General features: G+C 45.8%; 3 protein-coding genes and 1 long non-coding RNA gene across 12 annotated transcripts; 2 read left to right on the plus strand and 2 right to left on the minus strand.

Moving 5' to 3' along the window:
- Window positions 1-200: 200 nt before the first annotated feature.
- Window positions 201-6,123, plus strand: slc5a11 (solute carrier family 5 member 11). 4 transcript variants are annotated; one of them, XM_088316598.1, is made up of 15 exons: window positions 901-1,091; window positions 1,473-1,544; window positions 1,841-1,945; window positions 2,035-2,094; window positions 2,172-2,276; window positions 2,581-2,686; window positions 2,884-2,964; window positions 3,055-3,260; window positions 3,609-3,744; window positions 4,002-4,109; window positions 4,187-4,337; window positions 4,491-4,659; window positions 4,819-5,034; window positions 5,213-5,345; window positions 5,413-6,123. In XM_088316598.1, exons 1-15 carry the CDS (start codon window positions 987-989, stop codon window positions 5,643-5,645), a joined length of 1,986 nt encoding a protein of 661 aa, XP_088172724.1. In that variant the 5' UTR covers window positions 901-986; the 3' UTR covers window positions 5,646-6,123. The 4 variants fall into 4 exon arrangements, with proteins under 4 accessions (XP_088172721.1, XP_088172724.1, XP_088172722.1 ...); XM_088316595.1 differs by lacking the exon at window positions 2,172-2,276 and having other exon boundaries at window positions 201-1,091; XM_088316596.1 differs by having other exon boundaries at window positions 942-1,959; window positions 2,035-2,276.
- Window positions 6,124-6,322: 199 nt separating this feature from the next.
- On the minus strand, window positions 6,323-18,703 carry arhgap17b (Rho GTPase activating protein 17b). 5 transcript variants are annotated; one of them, XM_088316583.1, is made up of 20 exons: window positions 18,268-18,701; window positions 16,183-16,222; window positions 12,704-12,808; window positions 12,453-12,529; window positions 12,188-12,299; window positions 12,041-12,117; window positions 11,740-11,842; window positions 11,595-11,663; window positions 11,429-11,510; window positions 11,226-11,353; window positions 10,907-11,018; window positions 10,717-10,798; window positions 10,563-10,643; window positions 10,339-10,452; window positions 10,179-10,270; window positions 9,917-10,052; window positions 9,030-9,287; window positions 8,474-8,595; window positions 7,948-8,340; window positions 6,323-6,867 (listed from the first exon to the last, which is right to left on the minus strand). In XM_088316583.1, the coding sequence occupies exons 1-20, from the start codon at window positions 18,318-18,320 to the stop codon at window positions 6,749-6,751; spliced, it is 2,355 nt and encodes a 784-aa protein (XP_088172709.1). In that variant the 5' UTR covers window positions 18,321-18,701; the 3' UTR covers window positions 6,323-6,748. The 5 variants fall into 5 exon arrangements, with proteins under 5 accessions (XP_088172709.1, XP_088172708.1, XP_088172713.1 ...); XM_088316585.1 differs by adding an exon at window positions 7,391-7,442 and having other exon boundaries at window positions 6,731-6,867; window positions 10,717-11,018; window positions 18,268-18,703; XM_088316582.1 differs by having other exon boundaries at window positions 10,717-11,018; window positions 18,268-18,703.
- On the plus strand, window positions 13,730-16,632 carry LOC148322443 (uncharacterized). The gene is made up of 4 exons (XR_015846618.1): window positions 13,730-13,789; window positions 14,453-14,550; window positions 14,627-14,720; window positions 16,488-16,632. It is a non-coding gene; the product is annotated as an uncharacterized LOC148322443 (long non-coding RNA).
- A 3,497-nt stretch (window positions 18,704-22,200) lies between the features above and the next one.
- Window positions 22,201-25,398, minus strand: LOC148322444 (meteorin-like protein). 2 transcript variants are annotated; one of them, XM_088316609.1, is made up of 4 exons: window positions 25,224-25,398; window positions 24,214-24,638; window positions 23,268-23,327; window positions 22,201-22,927 (listed from the first exon to the last, which is right to left on the minus strand). In XM_088316609.1, exons 1-4 carry the CDS (start codon window positions 25,316-25,318, stop codon window positions 22,590-22,592), a joined length of 918 nt encoding a protein of 305 aa, XP_088172735.1. In that variant the 5' UTR covers window positions 25,319-25,398; the 3' UTR covers window positions 22,201-22,589. The 2 variants fall into 2 exon arrangements, with proteins under 2 accessions (XP_088172735.1, XP_088172736.1); XM_088316610.1 differs by having other exon boundaries at window positions 24,214-24,614; window positions 25,224-25,339.

The raw sequence follows: 25,398 nt of genomic DNA on the forward strand, positions 1-25,398 counted from the left end.
CAAATTGTAAATGCTGACATTTATTCTCTAACAATTATTTTTTTTGTGTCAAATTAACTTTTTGCACTTTTTTTTTTCTCAAAAAAGCTTGATGACATGATATTACAAGCTTGTTCAAATAAACTTTTGACATTATTCTCCCAAAAAAGAAAACGTATGCTATGTCATTTTCAAACAGTTCTTATTGCTCCTGATGAGCTGCTGTCATTTGATGGTAATAAAAAAAAAATCCATTTTGCTCTCATCCGTTTGCACCTGCCTGGCCTGCTGCACATTTATGACCTGAAATGTATTTTGTGTGCATTGTTTAATGTATGTTTAACTAAGCGAATTATATAAAGTGTCACGTTATCTCCTCTAAACGGCGAAAATGAAGATCTCTGTCGTGAGATAAGCCAACGTGCAGATCTCTTGCAATGTTCTTTTGTACGCTTGCCAGGCGTGCGTGTGAGCGTTTGTGTGTGTTGTGCGCGTGAGGGCCAATAAATCTTTTACATTTTAACTAATGCTCAGCGTGCACTTGTTGAAAGTGGAGTTTGATCTCCGGCGACGAGAAACGGACTTCCTTTGCGCTCATTCAGCCATCCTTGACTAATTCCCGGACATGTTTTGTTCTCTGTGACAATCTGCGGAGAGGTGAGTTGTCTGATTTAATTCATTCTTTGATTTGACGTTTTGACCAACTGAACGCGTGAAATAGTTAAGCTTCTGTTTTGTAATTACAAGTGTTTGCGAAATATGAATAGAAAAGCCGATTTAATTGACAACATTTTAATCCAAGCCAGCCTCTTTATATTTTTTAAATGTATAAAATCTCGCATGTCTGAGTCGCTGCTTCTAATTATAATATTACGACGAGTGGCTTGCTCTCACAAGTTTTTCTTCAATAAATTATTGGAGTACATCACATTTTAACCATAATTGTTAATATCACGATTTTTTTCCAGAAGACTTTGCATTGGACAGTAACCCAACAAGGGAGGACCATGTCTACGACTCCATCTCCAGGCGGAGGAAGTCCTGCCTTTGTCGCCGTGGACATAGTGGTGCTGGTGCTTTACTTTGTTTTGGTTCTGGCCGTGGGCTTTTTGGTAAGGTGGTGGAAGATGGTTGTTCGTATCGCATGTGACATATTGTAAATCCCGAGATATGACGTCTCATGATATCCAATATAACCTATTTGAAATATTTACAACCAAAATGCTAAGATTGAATTTTTTGGGCTATTCTACTCCTTGAGGATGTTTTATTTTTTTTAATTTTATTTTATTTATGTATTTTTGTATTTTTATTTATTTTTTATTGTTGCTCAATCATTGTAATCTGCCCAAGGCCTTCAGCAAAAGTTGTGCTGGCCCATCTAATGCAGCATGCTTGATTTTTGTGTGTTGAGGATTTTGGTCCAGGAACTTCCTAAAAGACATTTTACAACCTCATGTTATCCTTCTTTTGTTCCGTCATGTGACTACTAGTCAATGTGCAGGACCAAGCGCAGCACAGTAGATGGCTACTTCCTGGCTGGGAAGAGCATGACCTGGTGGCCGGTGAGTCCAAAGAACGTAAAGCAGCATCAAGACGGACTCTGGACAATTAATTTGTAAATATTTAGAATTCAACAAGTTCTTTTTGTTGAGGACAAAATGCCTTCACGTGCAATTTTCAGCCAATTTGACACTCTCATTCACTGGCACGCGTGTCACTCACCAGGCCAAGCCTCAAAGTCACAGATACCACAGTAGAACTTGAGAATGGCGACCCCAAGTGGACGAAATATATAATACATGTGAAATGTGAAAATACTCATCTTTAATGAAGGTTTTAAGGTACAGTTTTCTCGCAGGTCGGGGCCTCGCTGTTTTCCAGTAACATCGGCAGCGGACACCTCGTCGGGTTGGCCGGCTCGGGAGCAGCGGCGGGTATCGGGGCGATCGCCTACGAGTGGAATGTACGATACGCCAAGTCAGTCACCAGTGAGAAACGTGCGACTCTCCCGAGCCTCGGTGTGCTCAAGCGTTCCATGTTACTCTGTGGCAGGGAATGTTCATGGTGCTGCTGCTCGCGTGGATCTTCCTGCCCATTTATCTGGCCTCCGGCGTAAGATGAGTCCACACATGGCACATGAATTTCGCGGCATCATTTTGAAACAGTTTGTCTCGTCACGTCTTATCCAGGTGACCACAATGCCGGAATATTTACAGCGGCGATATGGCGGGAGAAGAACACACTTGTTTATAGCCGTCTTGTGCTTGTTTATTTACATCTTCACCAAGATTTCGGTACGATTTCTTTTGCCTTTACTACTTGATTTAACACACCCAAAAGTGTATTTAAATCATTCAATCCATACGACAAATATATGTTTTCAAAAATTTAGTCCCCGCCTCCCAAAGACGTATTTATACGTCTTAGCCTTTTTTTTTTTTTTTTTGCGTCATAGCTCCGTGTTTTTATAACATTAGAACAATAATCTGCTGGCCTCACGAAATCAGTCAAAATCCAGAAAAACTTTGAAATTGAGGCGTTTCCTCTGGTGAACATTTCTGGGTTTTTAATCTGCCTTTTGTGTGTGTGTGACCTCAGGTGGACATATATGCTGGTGCGTTGTTTATAAAGCTGGCTTTGCAGTGGGACATCTACCTCGCCATCGTGCTCTTGCTATCTGTCACGGCTCTCTACACTGTAGCAGGTGTGTAATTGGAGAAAGGTGCATGTCATATTTTTGTCCACTTAACGTCGCCATTCTGTCGTGTCTTGACTTTGAGAGTGTATGGCTTTAAAAGGCGGGGACAGTGTCTGTTCAAGTTAATACAGTGTTGCGAGTTCTTTGCCCAAAAATGCAATGTTGTTTCCAAGTTAAATAAAATGTGTTGTCTTGTTGCTCAGGTGGTTTGGCTGCAGTCATCTACACGGACGCTGCTCAAACGGTTATCATGCTGGGGGGAGCGCTCGTACTCATGGGCTTTAGTAAGCGCACCCTCAAACGATGACGCCGGACATCTCATGACAGCTTTTTTTTTTATCTTGGATTTGTTTATTTGGTGTGCTCCCGTCAAGGTTTTGCAAAGGTGGGAGGCTGGAATGCGCTGTTGGAGGGCTACTTCAATGCCATCCCATCGGTTCGCGTGCCGAACACGACGTGCGGAATTCCCAGAGAGGACTCGTTCCACATATTCAGGGACCCGGTGGACTCTGACCTCCCGTGGCCTGGCGTCATCGTCGGCATGTCCATCCCTTCCATGTGGTACTGGTGCTCTGATCAGGTAAGGTTGGTTCAATTTCTTTTAAATAAAAAAAATAATGTTCGGTGTTCCTCAAGGATTACTTCTAGAAACCTTGTTATTTTGTATTTTTAGTTTAATTGCTCCTTTATATTCTAAAACAAATATAGCACTAAACAAATGACAATAAGACATAAAAAGGGCACCACAATATGCCAAGGTCTATAAAAAAAATCACGAGGCGTCCCACAAGGATCATTTCTTGAGACCTTTTGTCTTTTCTCTACACCTTTCGTCTTGTATAAAAAAACTATTTCGTAACCACTAAAAAATGTCCACAAATCAATATCAAAAATGTGCGTCACGGATCTCTCTGTGTTTTTGATTCAGGTGATTGTGCAGCGCTCACTGGCTGCTAAAACGCTGAGCCATGCAAAAGGCGGATCTCTGCTGGCTGCTTACCTCAAGGTTTTGCCTTTCTTTGCCATCATGTTGCCCGGCATGATCAGCAGGATATTATACACAGGTGGGAGATGCACATTCGCCGTCTTATTATTTTTGTCGATTTTTCACTAATTAGCTTTCATGCATTGCTGTTAACTCAACTCAACATTTATAACGGAGCACTTTTATTAATTATTTAAAGCAAACATTGCTGAATACAAAGTTAATTGTAATTGGGTGTTCCTTACAAAGTTTTAGTTAAGCTTTTCAATCCAAGAAAATGCGGAATATTTTAATAGCAATTTGGATCTGACCGATGTGCTTGAATCGTATATGCAGATGATATAGCGTGTGCCGATCCGGAGATGTGTAAGCAGATCTGCGACAACCCGGTCGGATGTACGGACACCGCTTACGCAAGACTGGTCATGGAGCTCCTCCCCACAGGTAATTTCCGCTCAAACATTTCTTGTCCTTTTCGCCCCTTTAATATTCCTACCAAATGTGTTTTATGTCACTTTGAGGCCTCCGTGGTCTAATGATGGCTGTGATGATTGCCGCGCTGGTCTCCTCTCTCACATCCGTCTTCAACAGCGCCAGCACCATCTTCACCATGGACTTGTGGAAGACGTTCCGCTCCGGGGCATCCGAGTGGGAGCTTATGACCGTGGGGAGGTGCGTTCATCCTTTTATTGTCGGAAGCTCTTTGGGACTATGCTGACATAAACTGACAAGGATGTTTTATTTTTATTCTGGGCTCTCTGTGTGGGTAACCAAAACAGCAGCACCAGAAACGTACGGCACATCATTCAATGTTTTGCTCTGCAGGGTGTTTGTGCTCGTGCTGGTGGTGGCGTCCATTTTGTGGATTCCCGTCATTCAAGCCAGTCAAGGAGGGCAGCTGTTTATCTACATCCAGTCCATCAGCACCTACCTGCAGCCCCCCGTCTCCATTATTTTCCTCTTGGGCTGCTTCTGGACCAGGGCGAATGAGAAGGTAGAGCAGTGTTTACTATTAATTTTACAATTTTTTTTTTTAAATAAATAAATAAAAATGAAAGCTGTTGCAAGTTGAAGGGTGATTTTGCAATATTGTAAACAGTCAAACTGGGTCACCATTTGCAGCTTTCAGAACCAATTTTCTCCCCACCATCAGGGTGCCTTCTGGGGCGTGGCCGTGGGCCTGACAGTGGGCTGCATGCGGATGCTGCTGGACTTCATCTACCCGACACCGCTGTGCTTCGAGCGAGACGACAGGCCCGCCGTGGTCAAATCGGTGCATTACCTCTACTTCTCCACGCTGCTGTCCTTCATTACGCTCGTCGTGGTCGTGCTGGTCAGTCTGGCCACCGAAGCGCCCAAAGCCGCGCAGGTAAAGACCGCCGTTGCGCTGACAACGTGGCTGCGAACATTGAGGAGCTACAGTAGATAGAAAAAGTCTACACACCCTAATTTACATTTTTTTTCCTAGAGGAAAAAAGGGCAAAAAAAATAATCAAATCAATATTAAAATCGCATTTGACGGGAGAACCGATTTTTCACTTTTTCAGATTGATCGTCTGACTTGGTTCACCAGATTTTCCGGCGTGGAAGGCAAACGACAGACCTTGGAGGAGGTCAAAGGTCACTTGATGACTGAGATGGTCGTTACAGGGAAGGAAGGAGACGAAAGCGCAAAAAAAGGTACTTTGAGATCCGTCCCAACATCGTTGCATCGACTTGCTTATTTGCCTTCTCCGCCACTTTGCAGAGTCGTCAAGCTCGGGCTCCGGCGTGAGACGTCAGGCCCGGCTGGTTTCTGCGCTCTACTGGCTGTGCGGGATGGAGCGACGGAAGGAGGCGGCGGAGAAAGCGCTTCCTGTGGCGCCGGCGGCACCCGACCTCAGTCAACTGAAAGAAAATCCTCGTCTGAAACAGGTGGTCAACGCCAACCTCATCATTTGCCTCGCCGTGACCGTGTTCATCATCGGCTACTGGGCTTGAGAGGTTGACACTCGTCTCAAAGGACATCTCAGTGAGCCCGTTGGCCTTCAAGGTTGTGTACACTTTTTTTTTTTTTTACCCCACTCACACAAATGTTTAATCTAAAAAAATTTTAGCTTTTATTACAAATTTTAGGCTAATACATGTTGAATACATGCACATATTTGCACACTGCGTTGCCTTTTTTCTAGGGGCGATGCCAAAGATTTGGTTTGCCAGGAAAAAAAAGTGTGGATGAAGAAACTCATTATTCGTTTTACTTCTTGACTTTACAGTACCAATTTTTGTTTTTTGGACTGTCAATGTATTGTACTGTAATTGCGGTTTTTCCACCTCAAGCACATTTTTTTTTTTTAAACCAAGAACTAGCCGGCATTGGCTCAGGCCTTTAGGCTCAAAATTGTTGGGCTAATGTTTGGTGTCTAATATCTTATTAAAATGTGATTATTGTAAAAGTAAATTGTTTCTTACAATATGAGTAACATTTTCGTTCTGGACTGTTTTTGTTGCAATACGTTACTGCTGTGGACTTTTTTTTTTTTTTTTGTCCTAATGGCAATGAGTCCACGCCGCATTACCGCAGCCCTAATGTCAGCTTTACAGATGTCACATCTTGATCTGCAGTGTTGTTTAATGTAGATATATAATAAAAATCAAACATTAGACGACAAACGAGACAAGATTGTAAAACTTTAATCATCACAAGTCATGATGCAGCAACAGTGTAATGTTTCAATATTAGCAGCAGCAAAAAAAAAAAAAAAATGAAAATGACAACTCACTGAAAAGAAGGTGAAGATTGTCAATATATTTGGTCAAAGCTTTGAAATTTTGGAGTGGAATTGGTCATTTTATTTACATACGCCACCACAGAAGCCAAAACGGTTTTCACCCCGTTTCCTTTTTGCCTTTTCTTTGGTCCAAGCAATTTCACTTGCACTTTATAATCTGGCCGTGCGTTAAATAGATTCACAGGAAAAAACAAAACAAATACTTTTGGTCGAGCCTGCTGTCAAACTTGTAGCAGATTGTCATAAAAACGCGCCAAAGCAGCCGTGACGAACCTGGCAGCGGCCGCCGCGCGCTCGGAAGACCGGTCCCGCTCACAGTGAGGTGCTCTCTGCGTCGGGTGGCGACTGGGAGGCGGGGGGGTCCGCTTGTGGGGCCGCCACGACCTCCGGGATCCACGCTCGTCTGACCCCCTTCAGATCCAGGCCGCCGTCTGCGCGGGGTCATCATGGGGGCAAAGGTCAACGTCATACAGGCACGCACAGTCACGCTATGCACTACTGTGTAGCTTGACACACACTTTTCGACACTAAGGACTCCGCTACAGTGGTGCCTAGAAATACGAGCCACCTGACTTAAAAAAAAAATTTTTAACGATGATGGTATCATTTTGGGAGAAATCACATGTTTCTTCTGCCATATTGGATGGAAACTGAAAATAGCGTTATTTGGAGTCCTTGGTGTACATGTAAAGTGTGGCACATGATCTACAAACAAAACAAAACACTACGGCACACTAGTTCTCTGCTTTTTCGTTTAGTCACACACGATGTCGATGTTAGTTTGTCAGGACAGCAACTGATACATACGCACACAATGTATGTATCCACCCGAGCATGTGCTTAGCGGCACCCCCCCCCTCAACTGCCCACACACACACACACACACACACACAGACACACACACCCCCGCACACATGCAAGCAAACCAGGCGCGTCAGCCAGTAGGAGTCTTACCATTGCCTGCCTTGCAAAGCCCATCTTACAGGCAGGCCACCACCTCAGACATCTGCAATGTTACACACACACATCATGCTTCACGTCACCACAGTCACATTGAGCGCGTCAGGTGAAACCCAGAAGCCAGAGAGTCCAAAAAGAAAAGGGAGCTGAAAATGTCACTCAGCCAGCAAGACATCCAAACCAGCCTGTTTGCTCCATCTATGAACAATTTCTATCTTTTTATGTCTTTTGTTAATTCAACTTAATTTTTGGGAATGTAGCTGGAGAAAACCTGCAAACTCTGCAGAGGAGGGCCAGACCCGAGATACAAAGCCGGAACCTCACAAGTATGAGGCAGACGTGCTAACCACTATTCCACCGTGCTGCCCTCATGATCGATTAGAGCAAATTGTGCACGCACACTAACAGTCGGCTGCGCAGATCAGAAATTGCCACTCCAGTAGGACATGTAAAAGTTGACCAAAGTTCAAATTACGAATACAATTTAATATCAATCTTTCATGCTCTTGTTCTCTCTTTTGTCATAATTACAACAATCAGCGCTGCTTTACCTGTGATGATTTTGGACGAGGAGCCCAAGAGGCCGTTGCAGCTGTCGCTGACAGCCGGCTGAGGCGGCGGCGGCATGTTAGGCCGGGGCCGTGGCTTGGGGGCGGGCCGGGAGGGCCGCGGGAGCGAGCCGGAGTGGTAAGCGGGCAGCTGGGCTTGGAGACCGTCGTGAGGCGGAGTGTCAGGCGGCGTGGGCGTCCTGGGCGGCGACGGCTGCGGCTGCTCCCCTGGCGGCTGCGGGGGCGGGTGGCTCGGAGCGTGGATGGGGCTTTCCTTGCCCGGGTGGCGCCGGGGGGTGATGGGCGGGTGGTGTGGGGACGCCGGAGCTTGGCTGACAGACTGAGAGGCGAAAGGACTGGCTTGTTTGGGTGGTGCTGGTGCCTGCTTTTTGGTGCCTGTGTTGACGAGATGAGGAAAGGGAAAAAAGTTAGCATTTTGGATTACGCTTTTTGACGTTTACTCCACGTTACTTGTGAATGAAGTCAAGCTGACAATGCCCGGCCTTCACATGCGAGAGACTGCGCTTACCTCTGCGGACCATGTGAGGGCTGGGCCCTCTGGATCCACTTTGGGACTGCGACGTTCCTGGCGTAAGCTGAGCCGAGCCGTTCCTCTGTGGCGGCGGCGTGGATGTGAGCTCCCGAGCCGGGCTGGACACACAGAGCGGATGCAAATCATTTTGCGTGCTGGCCGACATTTAAGGAATTGTGAGGCATCGGCGCGAGGGCATGCACACGAAAACAAGCTTGCGGGTTACAAGTAAATTGACGCAAAATCATATGATGCAACACTTGAAAATGGACGTCATGCCAGATCAGACCAAGTCGCAGATTGAGGACCAAGATCAATCAAGCAGGCTTAATGAAAGCAGAGCGGGGAAAGCGTAAACAAAGTCAACAGGCAGGGAGGACGTAAACATCACCTGTAAACAAAGCGTCACGTGATTGAACTTTGTCAGACATTTTGAATTTGGTGGCTTCCGACAAGCACAAGAGGCGCGGGAGCTCCGGGTGGCTCGGATTGGTTGAGAGCAGGCGGCGTTGCGGGGAGCGTTTGCGGCTACGTCAACTAGCTCGCTCCTTACCTGCTCTCCTCTGCGCCGAGCTGGGCGACCAAGTGCGCTTGTGCGGCGGCTACCTGACCCCCAGCGCCCACGCCGCCGGCCGGGCCGGGCTGCTCGGCCTCCGGGGTGGCAGCTTGGGGCTGGGGCTCAAAGCAGGCGGGGCCCCCGCCATCCTGGTGGGGCGGGAGGGGTTGCAAGGAGGGTGAGGTTAGCTGTGGCTGCTTTTTAATTGTGGTGCCGGCTCTACGTGGGCTGGGCTCCGGATGTTTGTTAACAGTGCTACGGAAGTGAGGGTGGGGGGTGGGGGGGGGGGGGCAAACCACACACATAAATTGTAAGAAAATGGCCCAGGAGAGCTCAAGAGGAACAGAGAGCGGAGGTCAGACAGAGACGAGCTCTAAGAAAGCAGAACCCGATATGAACTTGAAGCCACATGAGCGGCTTCAGGAGGAACCGCCGTGGCTGCACAGGACAGACGCCAGGAAGCCAACACACAACCAGCAACCGACACGTGTGACCTAAGCTTTAATGCAAGTTACGGGGAAAGTACAAGAGCACACAATGAAATTCAGACCACATATTGCAACAAAGGCGCTAAATGTTTTGGTCCAGCAGTCCAGCAACGAACACAAAAAGGAATATACTCCAAAAAGTATCGACAGCATCCAAAAAAATTTCCCTTTGACCATCACAATGCATTCGTGGCCGCTACTTTTGGCTAGAGCGCAGGCTCAAAGTTTGGACAGGGCTGCTGTCGGGTTGGCGTTTCACATACTGTGATGGACTCGTCGGCCACTACGTAGTGGGCCGACACCGCCGGGCCCCGCGAATCCTGCCTGCTCGGTGTCTTGGGGCGGGACGGGAGAGGGAGCGGCAGGCTGAGGCTGAGGTTGGCGCGAGACAGGTACCTGTCTTTGCGGGGCGGCTGCGTGTCCCCGTCGTGCCCCACGAGACTGCCGGGGCGCTTCCTCTCCAGTTCGCCGCCGTCCGACGTTGCCGGGTGGGTGGGCATGGCGAACATGCCCGACACGTTGAAGTCCACCTCTGGACGGGAGAAAAGGAAGCAGTGAAGCAATTCTGCAAACGGTTTCCATTTTGTTGAACAATTTTGAAAACTAATTTGCAAAAAGGTTTTTTTTTTTTTTTTTTTAACCACTCCTGAAGCATCACCTTCCGGAAAGAACCAATCGGCATGCTGAATGATCGGCTCAATGATGGCGACCACGTGGACCGAAGTCGCCGCAGCCATTTCCGCCAGTGACCTGAAGAAAGACGTGAGGAGGTCAAAGGTCAACTTCCCATGACAATAAACCAACGTGAATCCTCTCACCCCTCCATCTTTGCCCACAGGAGGTTGGGCCCCAGCACGATGGCGATGTTGCTCGGAGACATTTTGTTGACGTCGCGGTCTTGAGCCAGTTTGGCCAGAAACTTCACCAGGTACCTGCAAGAAGTCATTATTTATTTTTCTTTTCACATGTTTGTTCTTTGTGCTCAAATTCGGTTTAAGACATGCATTCCGTTAACTGTGAGCAAAGTCGGGTCACACCTTACCTAAAATTGGCTTTGTGAGTCTTTGGTAAACGGTCACATGTCACCCACAAGGCTTGAAGTCGCTTGTCAGGGTCCGACACACTGAAAACCACAAACACGCAGTTAGCGGAATCACATCTGGGTCACGCGGTTGCAGGTGCGGTCATCCCCTTACTAGGACGCCTGCGTCCACTCATCATACAGGCCAAACGTCATGAGAGGTTCGGGAAGTTCCCTGAGGTACGATTTTAGGGCTCCTGGATATGTGTGCAAACGGGTATGTAAAAAAAAAATAATTAAAAAGTGAGGCCAATGAGGTTTTTGGTTTTGCGAGGCTGTCAAGACACACAACGAACGGTTCTTACCGGCGACGGCGTGGGGGTCGGAGTAGAACTCTTCCAGCTGCGACGTGGAACAGTCCAACGCGGCTTTCAACTTTTTTAGTTTCGAAGCTCCCGCTGCTATTCTGAACAGACCCTAAAAGGAGAATAAATATGTTACAGTCGTATCCAAATGGTCAAGCAGTGATTCTCAAAATGTTGTGCAGTTCAGTTGTATTTAACTTTTTGAGTTCAACATTTCATCTTTCATTATAACATTTCGCTACATATAATATGAAACAACCCAATGAAATATTGCATTTCTCCTTTTTAACAATTTTAAAAAAAAATTTTTAAACTCTACCTCTTCTTTCATCCCCGTCTCCAGCAGCATCATGACGCAGGCCTCGATGGGCAGGGCGATGTCACGGTTACTCCGCTTCAGGTGCTCCTCCAGTGCCGTGCCGAATGCCGGCTTCTCCATCCAGGAGTCTTTTGAAAACGGTACCAGTTTTGGAGTTTATGTGCTCATGTCTCCTCCCGGTAACAAAATGCCACGCTGCTCACCTTGCTGTAATTGTATATTCGGTATGGCTTCCTCCAGCGCGGCCAGAGACCTTCTGTGGTAGTCAGCCTGGGCCTCTAATAACTGTCATCCATGGACGAGCATCAATGTGGGCCACCGTGAGCGCTGGTCCCAAATAAAGTGAAACAAGCCGGCGCCGGTACCCACCATGAGATAATAGCGTGCGTAGTCGCCTTCTTTGGACGCAAAGTTGTACATGTCTGCCGATAACTGGTCCTGCGGGGGGGGAAACAACAAGATACATTACAGAAAAGAAATCTCATTTGAGGAGAGTCAGGAATCGGAAACCTACTTTACAGATTTCTACTTTATTGAGAGCCTCTTCCATCTCGTCCTTGAGCGAGTCCACCTTTGCTGCCATGGCCGGGTTGCTGGACTTGGTTGCTTGGTACCACCTGCACCACAATCAATTCTTACACCCTCAAAATGGCTTCCACGACCAATTAAGGACTTTTCAAAAAAAAAAACTACAAACTAATGGATATTTCTAGAACCGATAAGCCCAAGTTACCGTTCGTGGACTATGCTCCATCCCACCACAAAAATTTCAGGATGTTTAACAAAACAAATCGCGCATAGAACTGAAACACAACCTGGTCTTGGCCGAGTCGTAGTCCAGGACCAGTTTGGCGAGTTGCTTCCTCTGTTTTAGTATGTTTGGTATCTCAATCTGTGGGATGTCAAGTTTCAACAATGAGGGGAGAAAAAAAAAAAGAAAAGCATCTGAGCAGGTTTTGTACCTCGGCCAGCGTGTTGAGAGGGTCGAGAATGTCTCGCTCGATCTGCACCTCGTGCTGCATCAGTTCGCTGGCCAACTTGCTCTCTGCCTCGCCGCACACGTCCATCATCTTGCTGTTTGTTCACACGCGACAGCACTTTAAGTTGCTTTTTTTTTTTTTTTTTTTATTATGCATGAAAAGTGCAACATTTGAAACCATTTTTTTTTTTTGCATCATGACAAGCAGTAAGTTTGACCCCAACTTGAGTGGACGCGTCATCCCTCACCCGATCAGACTCTCGTCGCTCAGCTGAGAGCCGCCCTCTTGCATGGCCTGAGACAATGCGGTCAAGGGCAGCTTTTTCTAAACGGACAAAAACAAACCAACTTAATTTTATCCCAAATATTAATTATTATTACGATTGCAAATCAAAATTGCTTTTTGTGGGCGTTTGCAAGCCTTCGCTGACATCGTTCACTTTCATGCGCTAACATTTACGACGTCAAGAGTGTTGACGTTCGTTGTCGCGTGACTCACATGTCTCTTCTCGGTGTCGGTGCCCAGCTGACCTTGCAGGCAGGACACCAGCTTCTTGTGCGTGTTGTGCGACATCAAGCGCACCAGCTCCATGCGTCTCTCGATCTGAGCGTCAACATCATACAACGGACACGTTAACGCACAACGTTTTGTTTGAACGGGTCATTATTGAGGAAGCTCCGAATCCAAACACAGACGCTTCTCCGACGCTCATCCATCTGTCGGCTTGCCGGCATGCTTTCGTCGTTACTAAAAAGGTGCCGATGGCGCTTGTCAAGCCAAAGTTGGCGTCGCTTCCGTTTTGTGGTGACGTAACGTGATAATAAGAAACAGACTGATGGATTGAGGGTGTTTTAGGAACAAAGCTTGAGTGCTACATTTACAATTTAGTAGGAATTCTTGTACTTCATCACACATAGAAAAAAAAAATCTGTATTTTGCCATCGTCATTTGGAATAAAGAAAATGATTCATCAGTTCATCAAATTGAAAAAGGAAGCTTTTTCAAGTAACCCAAACAATGTGTTGTTGTTTTGTTTCCAACAAATTACAGACTTTTTTTATTTATTTATTTTTGTCGTCAATGCTCCTGATAGCAGGCCCTGTGCTTTGGAGTTTGGTTTTGAACTTTGAAAAGCACCACTGAGAAAGATGGCATCACCTAAATGCACATTTCCTCTTCCTGTCTCCGAGTAAACAAACAGGGCGCCTCATTAGCTGAGAGATTCCCATCTTTTACTCTCTCATCTTCCCATTTTAACATCTGACATTTGAAAAAAAAATAAAATCCAGGCAAAAAAGGTTCAGACAACATCCCGGAGCCGATTCTGTCAAGCGGAGACGTTTAACTCTCCAGTGTATGATTGATGGACTCTGGAATGCACCAGGGCTCCTACTTCGTCCCACCTTTACTCTCCTCCAAAAAAGTCAATTCTGCACCAAGACTCGCTGTGTTGTTGTAAGAAGACAAACAAGCTCTAACTTGTCAATTCTACTTCACTTCAAGGTGCAGATACGTCAGCTGCAAAGAGTCGAAACCCACATGAGCATGAAAAACATGCTCGAGAAATACAAAGTCAATAAACAGGTGAGCACCTTTCCCCGCAAATATTCAACCTCATGACGGGAACTGCCTCGAGTATTGCGAGTCTCTCTTCACCTGCTTCAACCAAACTTTTGTTCGACCGTCTCCGACTAGGTCATGACGCTGCCACGAGTCTTTAGTACAGATCTCGCATGACTAAAATTCTGTCGTCTTTGCACTGGCGCATCGTAAGAATGAGTACAAAACTTTTCGTCACGTGTCCTCAATGGTCACGCTGCGACTTTGTGAATCTGGTGTTACTTTATTGTCCTGTTTGGTCGCGTTGGTCAGCTGACCGCCTTTCACTTCCTGTCTCACCCACGAGATGAAACGCTACAAGTGATTGAGCCTCACAAATTGTGGAATGCACTTCGCTTCCTCTTTTCCTGCCTCTTCCGCAGTACAAAACGCTTTTGTCGAGGCGGTGGGACTTGATTGTTTGGGGGAATTGATTTGTTTTCTTCCATAATGTTTGCAAGACGATTATATGGAAGTGTTAAAAGTTTCACACATTGTTCCTATTTTCCATGACTTGAACCAAATGCGGCCCTTCGGCATGTACAATTTAACGATTAACAGAACGCCGGCCTCAGCTCTTAAGTACGTAGGTGAGCCGTCCAAAGGTTTACAAGATGGCCGTGACCAACTTCCTTTCATTCTCAACAGCTGCGTGCCGTGAGGAGAAAGAAACAGACCTGATGACCTCTGAGCAGCAACCAAACAAATTAAGTTAACGTCTCACAAGCTGGACAAGCAAGTACAATGTACATACATGGGTTTTTTTTCCGTCTGTGTGACGGAATTGTGCCAATTCAAATGTGTGATGTTTATACAAAACAGTGACACACTGGGCTGTGGCAACACCAATTCCACGAACCGAGCAGTTTTCGAATCACAAAGGCTGCCACTTGGGCTGTGCTTCATCTGTCAATTGGTAGGCTTTATTTTCATTTCTTTTTTTTATTTGTTTTGTGTCTTAATATGTTGTAATCTGAATTACTGGACTGATTTATGTTTTGTCATGTTGGTCTGAAGAGAAAAAATAATTTATTGTTTGCTTTTGTAAAAAATTATTTAACATTGACGACAACACCCCCCCCAAAAATAATCACAATTTTCTTTTTTTTTTTTTTTCTAAATCATTATTGGACCCTTTCCCCTTCAAATAGCATCTGTCACTCTTTCCATCCCCACCCAAAAACGTCAAACTGAGAAAATTAAAGGTTTAATATGAAAGCATGTTTTTAAACGGCATGTTAGTTGCCAAGTACTGAACCGACTGAACAAGCTATCAGTAAGGGAGGCCTTCGGGTTAACATTAAAACACGACGGCCACAACTGAAGCGAGGACGTGTCCAAACAGGATCAATGTGCCTGAGCCGGCGCAAAAAAAAAAAGGGGGAAGTGAAACAACAACTACGCTAAGGAAATCAAAGCGTCCAATTTCACGTTGGAGGCCACCGTTAGCATTGTTGTGATGATGCAAGGAAAAAAAATTTAAAATGTCCTGCTCATGTGTGGATGTCGCCGTAAACTAAAAGAGATTGTGAGCAAAAAGATGAGTGATGAAGCAGCGATTCCGCGCCTTGCACCGCGCCGACGCTCACATTCCTCACCCGAGGAATGTCTAACGCAGCACAAAGCTGCCGACGTTCACCACAAGGACGGGGTTGCGTTTGCTTCAGCCGTCGCGATGAAGGTTGAGCGCCAAGCCTTTCATTTCACATCCCCTCCTCTCATGTGGTGAAAGTTTCTTCCCGCAGTGACATCAGCCTTACTTTCCGAGGCGCGCCCATCGTGCCCACCCCGTCGCGGGCCCGCCAACATTTCAAGAAATCAGAGCATTGCCCTGATTGGTTTTCAGAAGAAAACCGTGGCGTCGTCAAAGTCTGAATGAGAAGACGCCGGCTTATGTTGTCATTCCAAAAGTTTTGCTTCAAACCTGGCCAGAGTGAAGATGATGACTTTACCAGACGGCGCTTGGAAGAAAAAAAAAAAAAAAAGCCTTCCACAATTGACTTTTCAAGAAAACGACTTCCACTCTTCGACAGCATTTCTCGTGAAAAGCTCGGGATGGAGCTCCGGACTACGAACCAAGCAACGAAATGAACAAGAGACAGACTCGACAATTTTCAAGAGAAATCCTAAAATAATTCAAATGGCAATTCACAACTTCTCTTTCCTCGGAATGTGTGTCGTGCCATCCTTCTACAATGACATGAAATAAAACTGCGCATAATGTTATTTTTTTTTCTGCATAATATTCCCAACGGGCCATAACGCCTCACACGCGCCGTCTCAGGAGATAAACAACCTAACTTGTGATCCCATCACCAAATATTGATCTGACATCTAAAAAGTGTGTGTGTGTTTGGGTGTGTGGCCAAATTATTCACCTGGAGGAGGTCATCGCTCAGCACCTCGGTCTTCTCGGCCCTGAGGAAAAAAAAAAACGTGCACTTGATGTAAACAACACAACACAACGAGACGATTTTTAAGAGTCCGCATTTGAACCAAGTAACTGATTTCAAAGCAGCTTATCTTTTGTTTCCGGAAAAAAATATATTTATATTTCACAATCTGTGATGTCGTGTTAGCTCATCAACTGTTGCATGTTGAAGTTGGACGACGCGAGGCTTAACGCGATGCAAACAAGCTGATCCTTGTGAAATCGAGCTCAACCTGTCTTTTGTGTACACAGCAGGCAGAATACGAGCCGCTGAGAAAGTCATCGAGCAAAAGAATGATGATGTCAAACCAACTGTGTGTTCGCTCAGCAGAAACGCCTTCCTGTGAACGAGCTGTCACATTCCTCCCGGCGTGTCCCAACACACGCTTCCTGTTGTGTCACCGCGTTTGTTATGGCAACGCAAGGTGAGTCAGGGTGTGTGTGTGTATGTGTTTGTGCCGGAGGTTGTCTCAAACTCTCCATTCATAATGATGACGTCATACTGAAAGTTCCAAATTTCGTCTGCCTGCTGTGACTCTCTCACGGGGATCAATTAACTTGTCCTGCTCCTTGGATTCAAAATAAATAAATAAATAAATAAAATATCGCTATTACCATTGAATGAGGGTTGATTTTAGCTGCACTCAAGCATGACCCCGACCCGCAGCCACCGAGTCCACCTTTTTAAAGATAACACCCGCTTTCAACCCCCTCCCCACCCCCACTCCCACTTCAGTACCCCCGGCGACCCCCCAAGCTGTTGCTGGCTGGCAACATCCCCCAAAAATGCTGACTCCACGCAATCCCTCTGTGGCCAACTGAGCCCGCCTGAAAAGCGCATCACAGGCGAGGAACGCAAATTCACCAAAGAGTTCCGCACGTGCCGCTTTGGGTGTACTGGAGGTTAAAGCGGCAGTGGGCGTGTCTCTGTGGCATTTTACGACATGTGGGGGGCGTGCATGTGTGGGAACACAAGCCAGATGCACATGGAACAGCGCAAAAAAGAAGAAAAAAAACAAGAGACCAGTAATGAACACCGACTCAAACCCCATCAAACACTTTTGGGGAAACCGGGCTTGTCACTAAATCAAATCGATGACATCATATCAGCACAATTTTAGATAGAGCTAATTTTGAAATTTAATTTTACACCCCAAACTGAGGCCATCTTTGTTCTCATTGCGCAGATGTCAAGATTAAAACTGGCTTTTAAGTGATGTCGTCTTCTCCAACCTTTTATCCATTCACCTATTTTTTTTTTCAGTTTTACGTAAACTTCACAGTGTCCGACTAAAAAAACTAATCCTTTGGACGTTTTCTAGTTTTGTTGGAGTCGCAGTCATCTTGATCGTTTGGTGTCAGCTGTTTTCCCATTGGTCTTTTCCGAGTCTTGCCCTACGATATCCAACGTTTTTGAGATTATTGCAGGTTTGTCCGTCTTTGACAAACCGTGACACAAGCACAGCTCAAACAACAAAAAAGGGAAAAAAATTAGAACCTTGTCAGTCGTTCGGTCAGTTGGTGAATCGTTTTGGTGGGTGGCTTTTCTAGGAAGTTAGGGGTGAATCGGTTTAATGTGAGGGTCGGGGATTTATTTACTCTTGGGAGGTAGGTAGGAAGGTGTGCATCGTTTGATTGGTTGAATATTATTACAGCTTTGTAAACTACAACCACAATCATAAAGTGTTGAGTGCCTTTATACGGCCGTTATTAATGTTCGCAATTTCTCCTCTACTGGCTCTCGTTACATGTTGCAGTGATTATTTTTTTAATGTGCAGTAATTAAACCATTGGCGTTCTAATTAACAAGACAGCACATGTACTTTTTTTTTTTTTCGAATGACTCACAATGAGTTAGTTGAGACGAGAGAAAAGGACTTCGCCCTCGTTTGAGAACTACAAAATGACGTCTAAAGTGTCAAATATTCCATTGGTACATCAAAGCTGCGAGTGTCGTTGACTGCCATTAAAAGCCGGCAGCGGTTGTATGTCAGTTACATGTTGTCGCCAAAAGTCGACAACAAACACTCACCTCCCGACTGTTTGGTTGGCCAGTTGCCTCATTCGGTTGAATTGTTTCTTCATCTTGCTCTCCCTCTCGCTTCCACTTGAAACTGAGGAAAAAAAAAAGTCAACGGCACCTCCGCGGAACTCTCACCGTGGCTCCGAAAAAAAAAAGTTGGGCTAGGTCGGAGCCATTGCGCCTCCCAAAAAAAAAATATAATAAAAAATCCACACAGGCACTCAAATCTTCTTCGAAGCTTCCGGAACGAATTTGGTATTAAAAGTTAGAAGCAACGATGACAAAGCGGCGCAACTTGTGTCCCGAGCAGCTGCCAACATGCCAGCGAGCACAAGTTGAGACTAAAAAGTTGGCGGCTGCTCGCTCGGCTCAGCTCAGCTCAGCTTCGGAGCAGTACAAGGAGGAAGTGACTCGACTTTCCGACTGTACGGCACGCGCGCGCACTCACACGCACACGCTTACGCACACGTGATACCACCGCACGGCAATCAGAGAATTTTTTTTAAACGTGTCAAAAACACATTTAGAACACACCATGCCTTCTCTGAATACAATTATTCTTATTATTATTATTATTATTATTATTATTATTATTATTATTATTAATATTATTATTATTATTATTATTATTATTATTATATTGGTGCAAGGGCTCCCCCTAGTGACACATGGACGAATCACTGAATTAATATATATAATATAATTACTGTAATAGGAAATATGTTTCATTTGTATTTGACTTGTAAGTGCAATAAAGTTGCCTTTAGTCTTTTAGAAATGTTTTTTTGGGGGGGGCAAATTTTTACATTTTTCCCCCTCTGATCAAGCACGGTATTGCTGTTTGAACTGTAAAATGCTGCAGTGGCTTCTTATATTTTAATGTTGGTCATGATGAGCGCTACATTTTTTAATGAAGTGGCTAGGGTGCGCACTTGGCAACAATTCAGGAAATTGCTCGCATATCCACAGCTCCAAATTTCCTCAGCATTGTTGTTGTCCTCAATATTTCTATGCACATCAGCTGATTGGAGATCAGTTTGCTGACACCTGGCTGGAGGGCCTGCATCCTTTGTGCTCCAAGCATGGAAAGAATGTTCCACTTTTGGTTAATAATCCAACCTGTACTGTTTCAAGCAGTTTTTCTTAGTAGCTTTGCAGAGCACAAGATCCTCAGTAAAAATTTTCTATCACAGCTGTGACACTCCTTTTCCTTATCAGCCTTATCTGGCTCCTTATGACAAGGGCCCTTCATGTAAAGGCCCTGCTGGGATTCCTGTCCGTCGACCTCTGGACCAGTCCAGTAAATCACAAGCGCAAGCGCACGCCGCCTCTTGTACTTTGCTACTCGGGTGGTTAAGCTGATTTTAAGCGTCGTGTTGGGCAAACTCTTGTAATCTTTGAACAATGCACGGAGGTCGTGTGGAGTTGTGAAAATCACATTCCTAAGTGGAAACATAGCAGGCCTTCCCTCGGGCTACAACTCATGGAATGTTTGTTTACGGGTGCCATCTACAGGCACTTTGTGGTCATTGCAGCTCTTTCTGCTTTTTCGGTTCAAGCCTTTTGAACCTCCCAAGCGGAACACGCAGATTGACATCTGAGTTGTTTAAATTGGCAATTTAGTGTGATAATGTAACATATTTGGCCATGCAGAAAGACAAATTCTGTGACCTCTCCCTGGGACTACAAATTGTACATCTGGACTGAACAAAAATGATTCAAAACGTATCATATTGTCATCTGAGAAGTTTGGAACGCGGGCTCCATCTAGTGGACAAAATGGAAACTGACGGCCAGCGGGCCACGCTGAGTTTCTCCTTTTCGGTCGTTATTTTGTTGTTTGCTTTCAACAATTTATTGTTGGATACTGGCTCTATTATACCAGCAATGAAAAATGAAATATAGTTAGCGCATGCATGTCTTTTGCATGTATATGCACGTATCCCGCCCATATTCAAAATGGCATTTTTGTCATCCATGCACTTTCTTTCAGAGTTTATTTTTGGGCTTCATTTGCAAAACGCATGAGAACATTCGCAAAATCTGATTCTCAGCCAGGTGCTTAATTGGCATGAGGATGACCGATAGCAATTATATGTAAACGTGTTTGGAGGGAGGGAGGGCACTTTCCTTCAATAAGTTGCAAAAACTCAATTACGTCCCACTTTCAACCCCAAATGCTGCCTGCGGTCAAAAGGAGGTCCAATGACAATTTTTTCCCAAGCCAACTCGACATCTTTCTCCATCTTTGTGTTGCTGCAGCTCAGTGCGGCTCTCTGAATGGCAGCTCGACACCGGAGGGTCTCACGCTGCTTTCATATTGTACCCCCGGGCCTCCACACAGCAGTGGCCCACATGGGAAAGCGGACCAGGCGGCGTGATAAACCAATTACCCCCCAGCCAGGGTGGACTCCTGCCGGTGAGCCGCGCGGCCGATCGGCGCTGAGGCCTCCCGGGCTCCATCCCCATGAGAGCTGGCTGGAATTCCCAGAGATGAGAATTGGGAGGTCTTGAGAGCCCGCAGAGAGGTGACATTTTGTTTCAAAGTCTGACATTGGGTGGGGGGGGAGGCTTCATGGGGGGTGGCCTTCCCGGGATAATACAAGGGGAGGAGACTTCAACGCAGGCCTACTTTGGGCTAAAATACGTTTGTTTGAAGGCTTGATGAATGTGCAGCATTCATCATGTTCATTTCAAACTCGGGTGCGAAACCTAAGGCCCGGGGGCCAGATATGGACTACCACATTGTATTATATAATATGTTCCTCGTTTGTTTTTTTTGCTCAATGGATTTGTTCTTTCCATTGCGCGAGAATGTTTTGCATCTAGCATTGTGTTTGACACCCGAGCAATAAAGGAATATCGTACGTTATATTAAAAAAAAAAAAAAGCTGAGCTCCAGCTTGTCGAAATCCTGAGCCATGATGTTTTAGTCGTGACAATGCTCATTATGTCTGCCGGGGGCCTTGTCAGCGCAGCGCCATTGTGCGGTCGCCATTCACTGCCGAGTCATTTACACTTTCATTGGCAGCTATTTAGTCCCCATAAAAAGTTCAACGCACCAATTTGTGAGCCTCCCTCAGCCGAGGAGAGGCGTGGAATATGTTGGGGCTTTACAAGTCAATTAATTGTTCCCCTCGGGTGGGAGGGGCCCAAAGCAATGGGAGGTGGAGGGCGGGGGTGCTCCAGGGCCTCACATCTGTCCATTGGGTCGACATGATACGAGGGCGACACGGCTCAAGAGCAAGATTTGGCTCTACTTTTATCACAAGAATGAGATTCCACGGCAACGATGAGACGCAGATGGAAAAAAACAAAAAGATTTGTTTTTTGTTCTGAATTCCATTCTGCCCCAAAACAGATTGCGGTTGTGATTGTGAATAAGTCATGACTGAAAAGGCTTTTAAGGGTGTCTAGAATTTTAGATTTTAATACACTTCACTCCAAGAAATGGCTTTGTGTTCTTTTTCGTTGTGCTTCAACAAAAGTAAAATAAAACTGTTGCAATTTTCGTGACGCAAACCGGACTCGCCGTGACATTCATCAGTTTTCACTTTTTCACATAAAATCACACCAGCGTGTCGAGTTCTTTTTATGTATTTATGTAAAATGATCACATTTGAAATACCAAGAAGAAAGTATTCACAACAGTGCAAAAAGTGCAACATTATACAGTCCGTATACACAACCAGTGGACTCCAAGTTTGCAATAGAAATATTTTTCGCAGGTTTCTTTTCAACACATATATACAGTAAAAAATACATTTGAGGTCGTCCGAAACAGCTATCTGGCAATAATTAAAAAAATGGAAAAATTGAGTTGAAAATCAGTCAAGTTGCACACAAACATGTTGGAGGCTGCTTCGCCTTGACTGAGGGTGACAATTCTAAAGTTTTCCCTCCCACCTCAGTTCAGAGGTCACGAAGCGTCCAAGTGAACAACAGGCGATGCGGCGACCAGCACAAAGAGCTCGCTCCTCTCCCAGGGTGGACGCCACAAACGGGAGAGACAATGGAAGAATATTCTACCTATTGCAGAGTCTAACCCTTCATTCAGAAATATTACTAAATATATTACTTATTATTGTTGTATTACTATTATCCTTTCAAATCTGATGTGCTAGAAAAAACAAAACGAGGGCTAATTTGGAATCGCAAAAAAAAATCATTAAGAAGTTTACTTATATATTTTTTCATTCTGCTTCTTTCAAATTGAGTGTCCAGCGAGATATTTGTATCGCCATCTAGTGGTCGATAGTGTAATCAAACCGTCCACTCCGTTATCAGACGACGTGGCCCATGTTTGAATCATTAAATATCTTAACACCACCTCATTCCAAAGGAAAATCGCACGGATTCCGAAGCCGGGCCTTGGCAGTCCGGTAGACGGACAGGAAGTAATTGTAACGCGGGGCGCAACCCAGCCAAGCGTCCCCGAAGTGTTCCGAGCCCGTGAAAAGGAATTCTCCCTCTCCGGGCTTCACGCCGCACTGGTGGTGGACGCGGATAATACCGCGCCACGATGGGACGGGCCGAGACGATCCAGGAGCCGGCGCCTGGTGCTCGAACACGCCGCTACGCTGCCGGTGGACCTTCATCGCCAACACTTCCACCAGCGATATGTGACCATCACCATGGTGACGAACGTCCTCGATGAAGCCTCGAACTACTGGAAGAGTACAAAGACAGAAATTTGGAATTCCTCAAGTGCCCACTTCACGGAGCAGATGTGCTTCAACCACGTTGAGACGCTAGTACGGAACAATTTTAAGGGAGTGAATGGAGAAGCTTTGATTGGCTATGATTAAAATCCGCTGTGACCACACCCACAGCAGCGCAGCACTCCCTCTCACAGAGAGCCAGACCGCGAAAAATGATCAACTTCGGGTCTAACCTGCCGTGCAGGATTTACGCCAGGCGCAATTTGTCAGATTCAATATTTATCTTCTCATTTGGCTTGAATTAAAATCATCCACCAAAGACGGTTTTCTTCATTCATGCATACTCACCAAAGTCGCTGTTGCAGACGGCCATCAGAAGCTCCGCATCATCGCATGGACGACATGAAACTGTGAGCAGAAATGTGTTGCTTGTTATTGAAACGGACTCTGATTGGATGACGCTTTTTTTCCATCACCAATCGCCTTTTTGGTTATATGTCACATGTTGCCAACATCGCAAAGCACGAAGATGGACGGACGGAGTGTGACGTCACCACACGACGTCCGCGTCATCCCGCCTCTTTTCAAACCCTCGACACCCGAAAGGTTAAACGAAGGAATGTTGTGTGCCCACCACATGAGCTTCCACATCTTGACTTGCTCTTTGACTCCTATTGTACGACCACCACCGCCCCTCCCTCCCCACGCCAAAGTGGGGGTCAACCATTCTTCCGCTCCGCAGCTGCATTTCCTCCACGGCGAGACGGCGAGTGGGCCCGCACACGGGGATCAACGGCGAGCGCCATAACGAGGCATTTGTGGAATCTGCAAACTATTTACCGACTCGTTTAGCCCGCCGATGCTCACTGGCCCCTCTGTGCTTTGTCGTCCGGGATGCGAAGCAGACAAAACAGCATGCTGAACAGCAGCTGCGTCTTGCGAACATGATGACTGCGATGTGGAAGAAAGCAGCTGCTGTTTTTGACGACGTTATCAGTTTTAGTCCAAAATGTTTATGAGCTGCTAGCATCTCGAGTGGATACTGATTGATGAAAAAGAATTTTTAATGAGGAAGTCAACCCCCCAATTTTTTGCATGAATGTGCTAAGCAGCAAAATCCACATCCTTTGACTTAACATGAACTCAAGTGGCATTCATAATAAGTCGTCTCTTCAGCTCATCAGTACGGCACTGATATTAGTTGTTCTACATAGAGGATAAAGGAGGGGTATGTTTATACTGTCAAGGAAAAAAATGAATCTAAAGAACCGATGAAAGTAAGAGGGAAACTCACTTGTGTGGTCCAGGCCGGGCGCTGCACTCCTGTTGGCCATCAGTTTGTATTTGAAACCCATCCGACGTGGACTCCACAGTCCATCTCCCGACAGGCTGGTCTGGATGTAGATGGTGGGCACGTGCGGCCCGTCTGCCTTGAAGCAGCTCACGCGCTCCGCCCTCCCGCCGTCCGTCACCAGCGGCTCCAGCTTCCCGCCGCGTTGAATAAACAGGTTGGCGCTGCCAAAGCCGGGCGACGGTTTAATGCAGAGCGTGCCACGTCTGGCCGAGGAGGACAGGTTGGGCTCCAGGACCACCCGTAGAGCTTGGCCCGGGTAGGTCCACCTGACGGAGCCTTCTGTGCAGCGTAGTCGCACCTGCAGGACCATCCTGGCATCTGCGCCCACTGCAAAGCCGCTGCTGCGACAGGAAACATCTGTTGTGCTGCATGCGTAAATGCTTTTAAATTAAAAAAAAAAAAAGTATGCTTCCCTCCCAAAGCTTTGATTGTTATTTTAAGAATTTAAAACCATTTTTACTGTCAGTAATTTTACAAAACTACAATTATTTCGTTCCTTGGCTTTAAATAGCATTTAAACACATTTGCAATGTACAGTCTACTACTTTTGTCAGTTTTGAATGTCTTCATCTTGTTTGTAAATGCTTTATGGTGTCGTGTGAAGAACATTAAGTTGCCTTGTGTAATAAATGTGTTATACAAATAAAGCTGTCTTGCATTTGCTCGACCTCAAAACTACAGCCACAATTTTGAAAACCTCCTTTGACCATGCAAATGAAAACGCAGCATATTAATAATCCAATCTTTACAATAACATATTTTAAGAATATCTACGTTTTATTTATTTATTTTTTGTTTGTTTGTTTGTTTTAACTTCGCCATTCTGACCTATTAACACATGTGCCTATTACTGTTTCTGAAGTGCGTTCTTATAATAAAAAGGCCAATATATATATATTTTCTTCTCAGTCCTCCTGTGGCTCGCGTGCCCGTGCCGAGCTCGCGCTTACCTTTGACCGCGCCAGTTGCACAAGTCAGCGGCAGCAAGCCGCACTTGTAGGCTCACCACGATGTACACGACGAAGAGGAGCGCGCCGGCAAACATGTCGAGCTGGCTTCAAAACATCCCAAGTGGGCGAGAGACAAGTGCATGGCTAGATTGGATCGTGACGAGCCGTCATCCAG

Source organism: Idiotropiscis lumnitzeri, chromosome 15 (genome assembly GCF_059441095.1).
Source record: "Idiotropiscis lumnitzeri isolate Australia: NSW breed Sydney's pygmy pipehorse chromosome 15, RoL_Ilum_1.0, whole genome shotgun sequence".
NCBI lineage: Eukaryota > Metazoa > Chordata > Actinopteri > Syngnathiformes > Syngnathidae > Idiotropiscis > Idiotropiscis lumnitzeri.

Bases quoted from the DNA above. Each gene is read 5' to 3' on its own strand.
- arhgap17b (XM_088316582.1), bottom strand. From the start codon at position 18,320: ATGAAGAAACAATTCAACCGAATGAGGCAACTGGCCAACCAAACAGTC. The intron at 11,354-11,428 runs GTGAGCAGCGTG...CGTTTTCAAAAG, and splicing joins GAATATACAATTACAGCAAG to ACTCCTGGATGGAGAAGCCG. The intron at 10,271-10,338 runs GTGAGAGGATTC...GTCTTTCTTCAG, and splicing joins CTGTGGGCAAAGATGGAGGG to GTCACTGGCGGAAATGGCTG.
- slc5a11 (XM_088316598.1), top strand. From the start codon at position 987: ATGTCTACGACTCCATCTCCAGGCGGAGGAAGTCCTGCCTTTGTCGCC. The intron at 4,660-4,818 runs GTAGAGCAGTGT...CCCCACCATCAG, and splicing joins GGACCAGGGCGAATGAGAAG to GGTGCCTTCTGGGGCGTGGC. The intron at 5,035-5,212 runs GTAAAGACCGCC...TCACTTTTTCAG, and splicing joins AAGCGCCCAAAGCCGCGCAG to ATTGATCGTCTGACTTGGTT.
- LOC148322444 (XM_088316609.1), bottom strand. From the start codon at position 25,318: ATGTTTGCCGGCGCGCTCCTCTTCGTCGTGTACATCGTGGTGAGCCTA. The intron at 24,639-25,223 runs GTAAGCGCGAGC...TTACGCATGCAG, and splicing joins TGCAACTGGCGCGGTCAAAG to CACAACAGATGTTTCCTGTC. The intron at 23,328-24,213 runs GTGAGTTTCCCT...TTCTGCTCACAG, and splicing joins GCCCGGCCTGGACCACACAA to TTTCATGTCGTCCATGCGAT.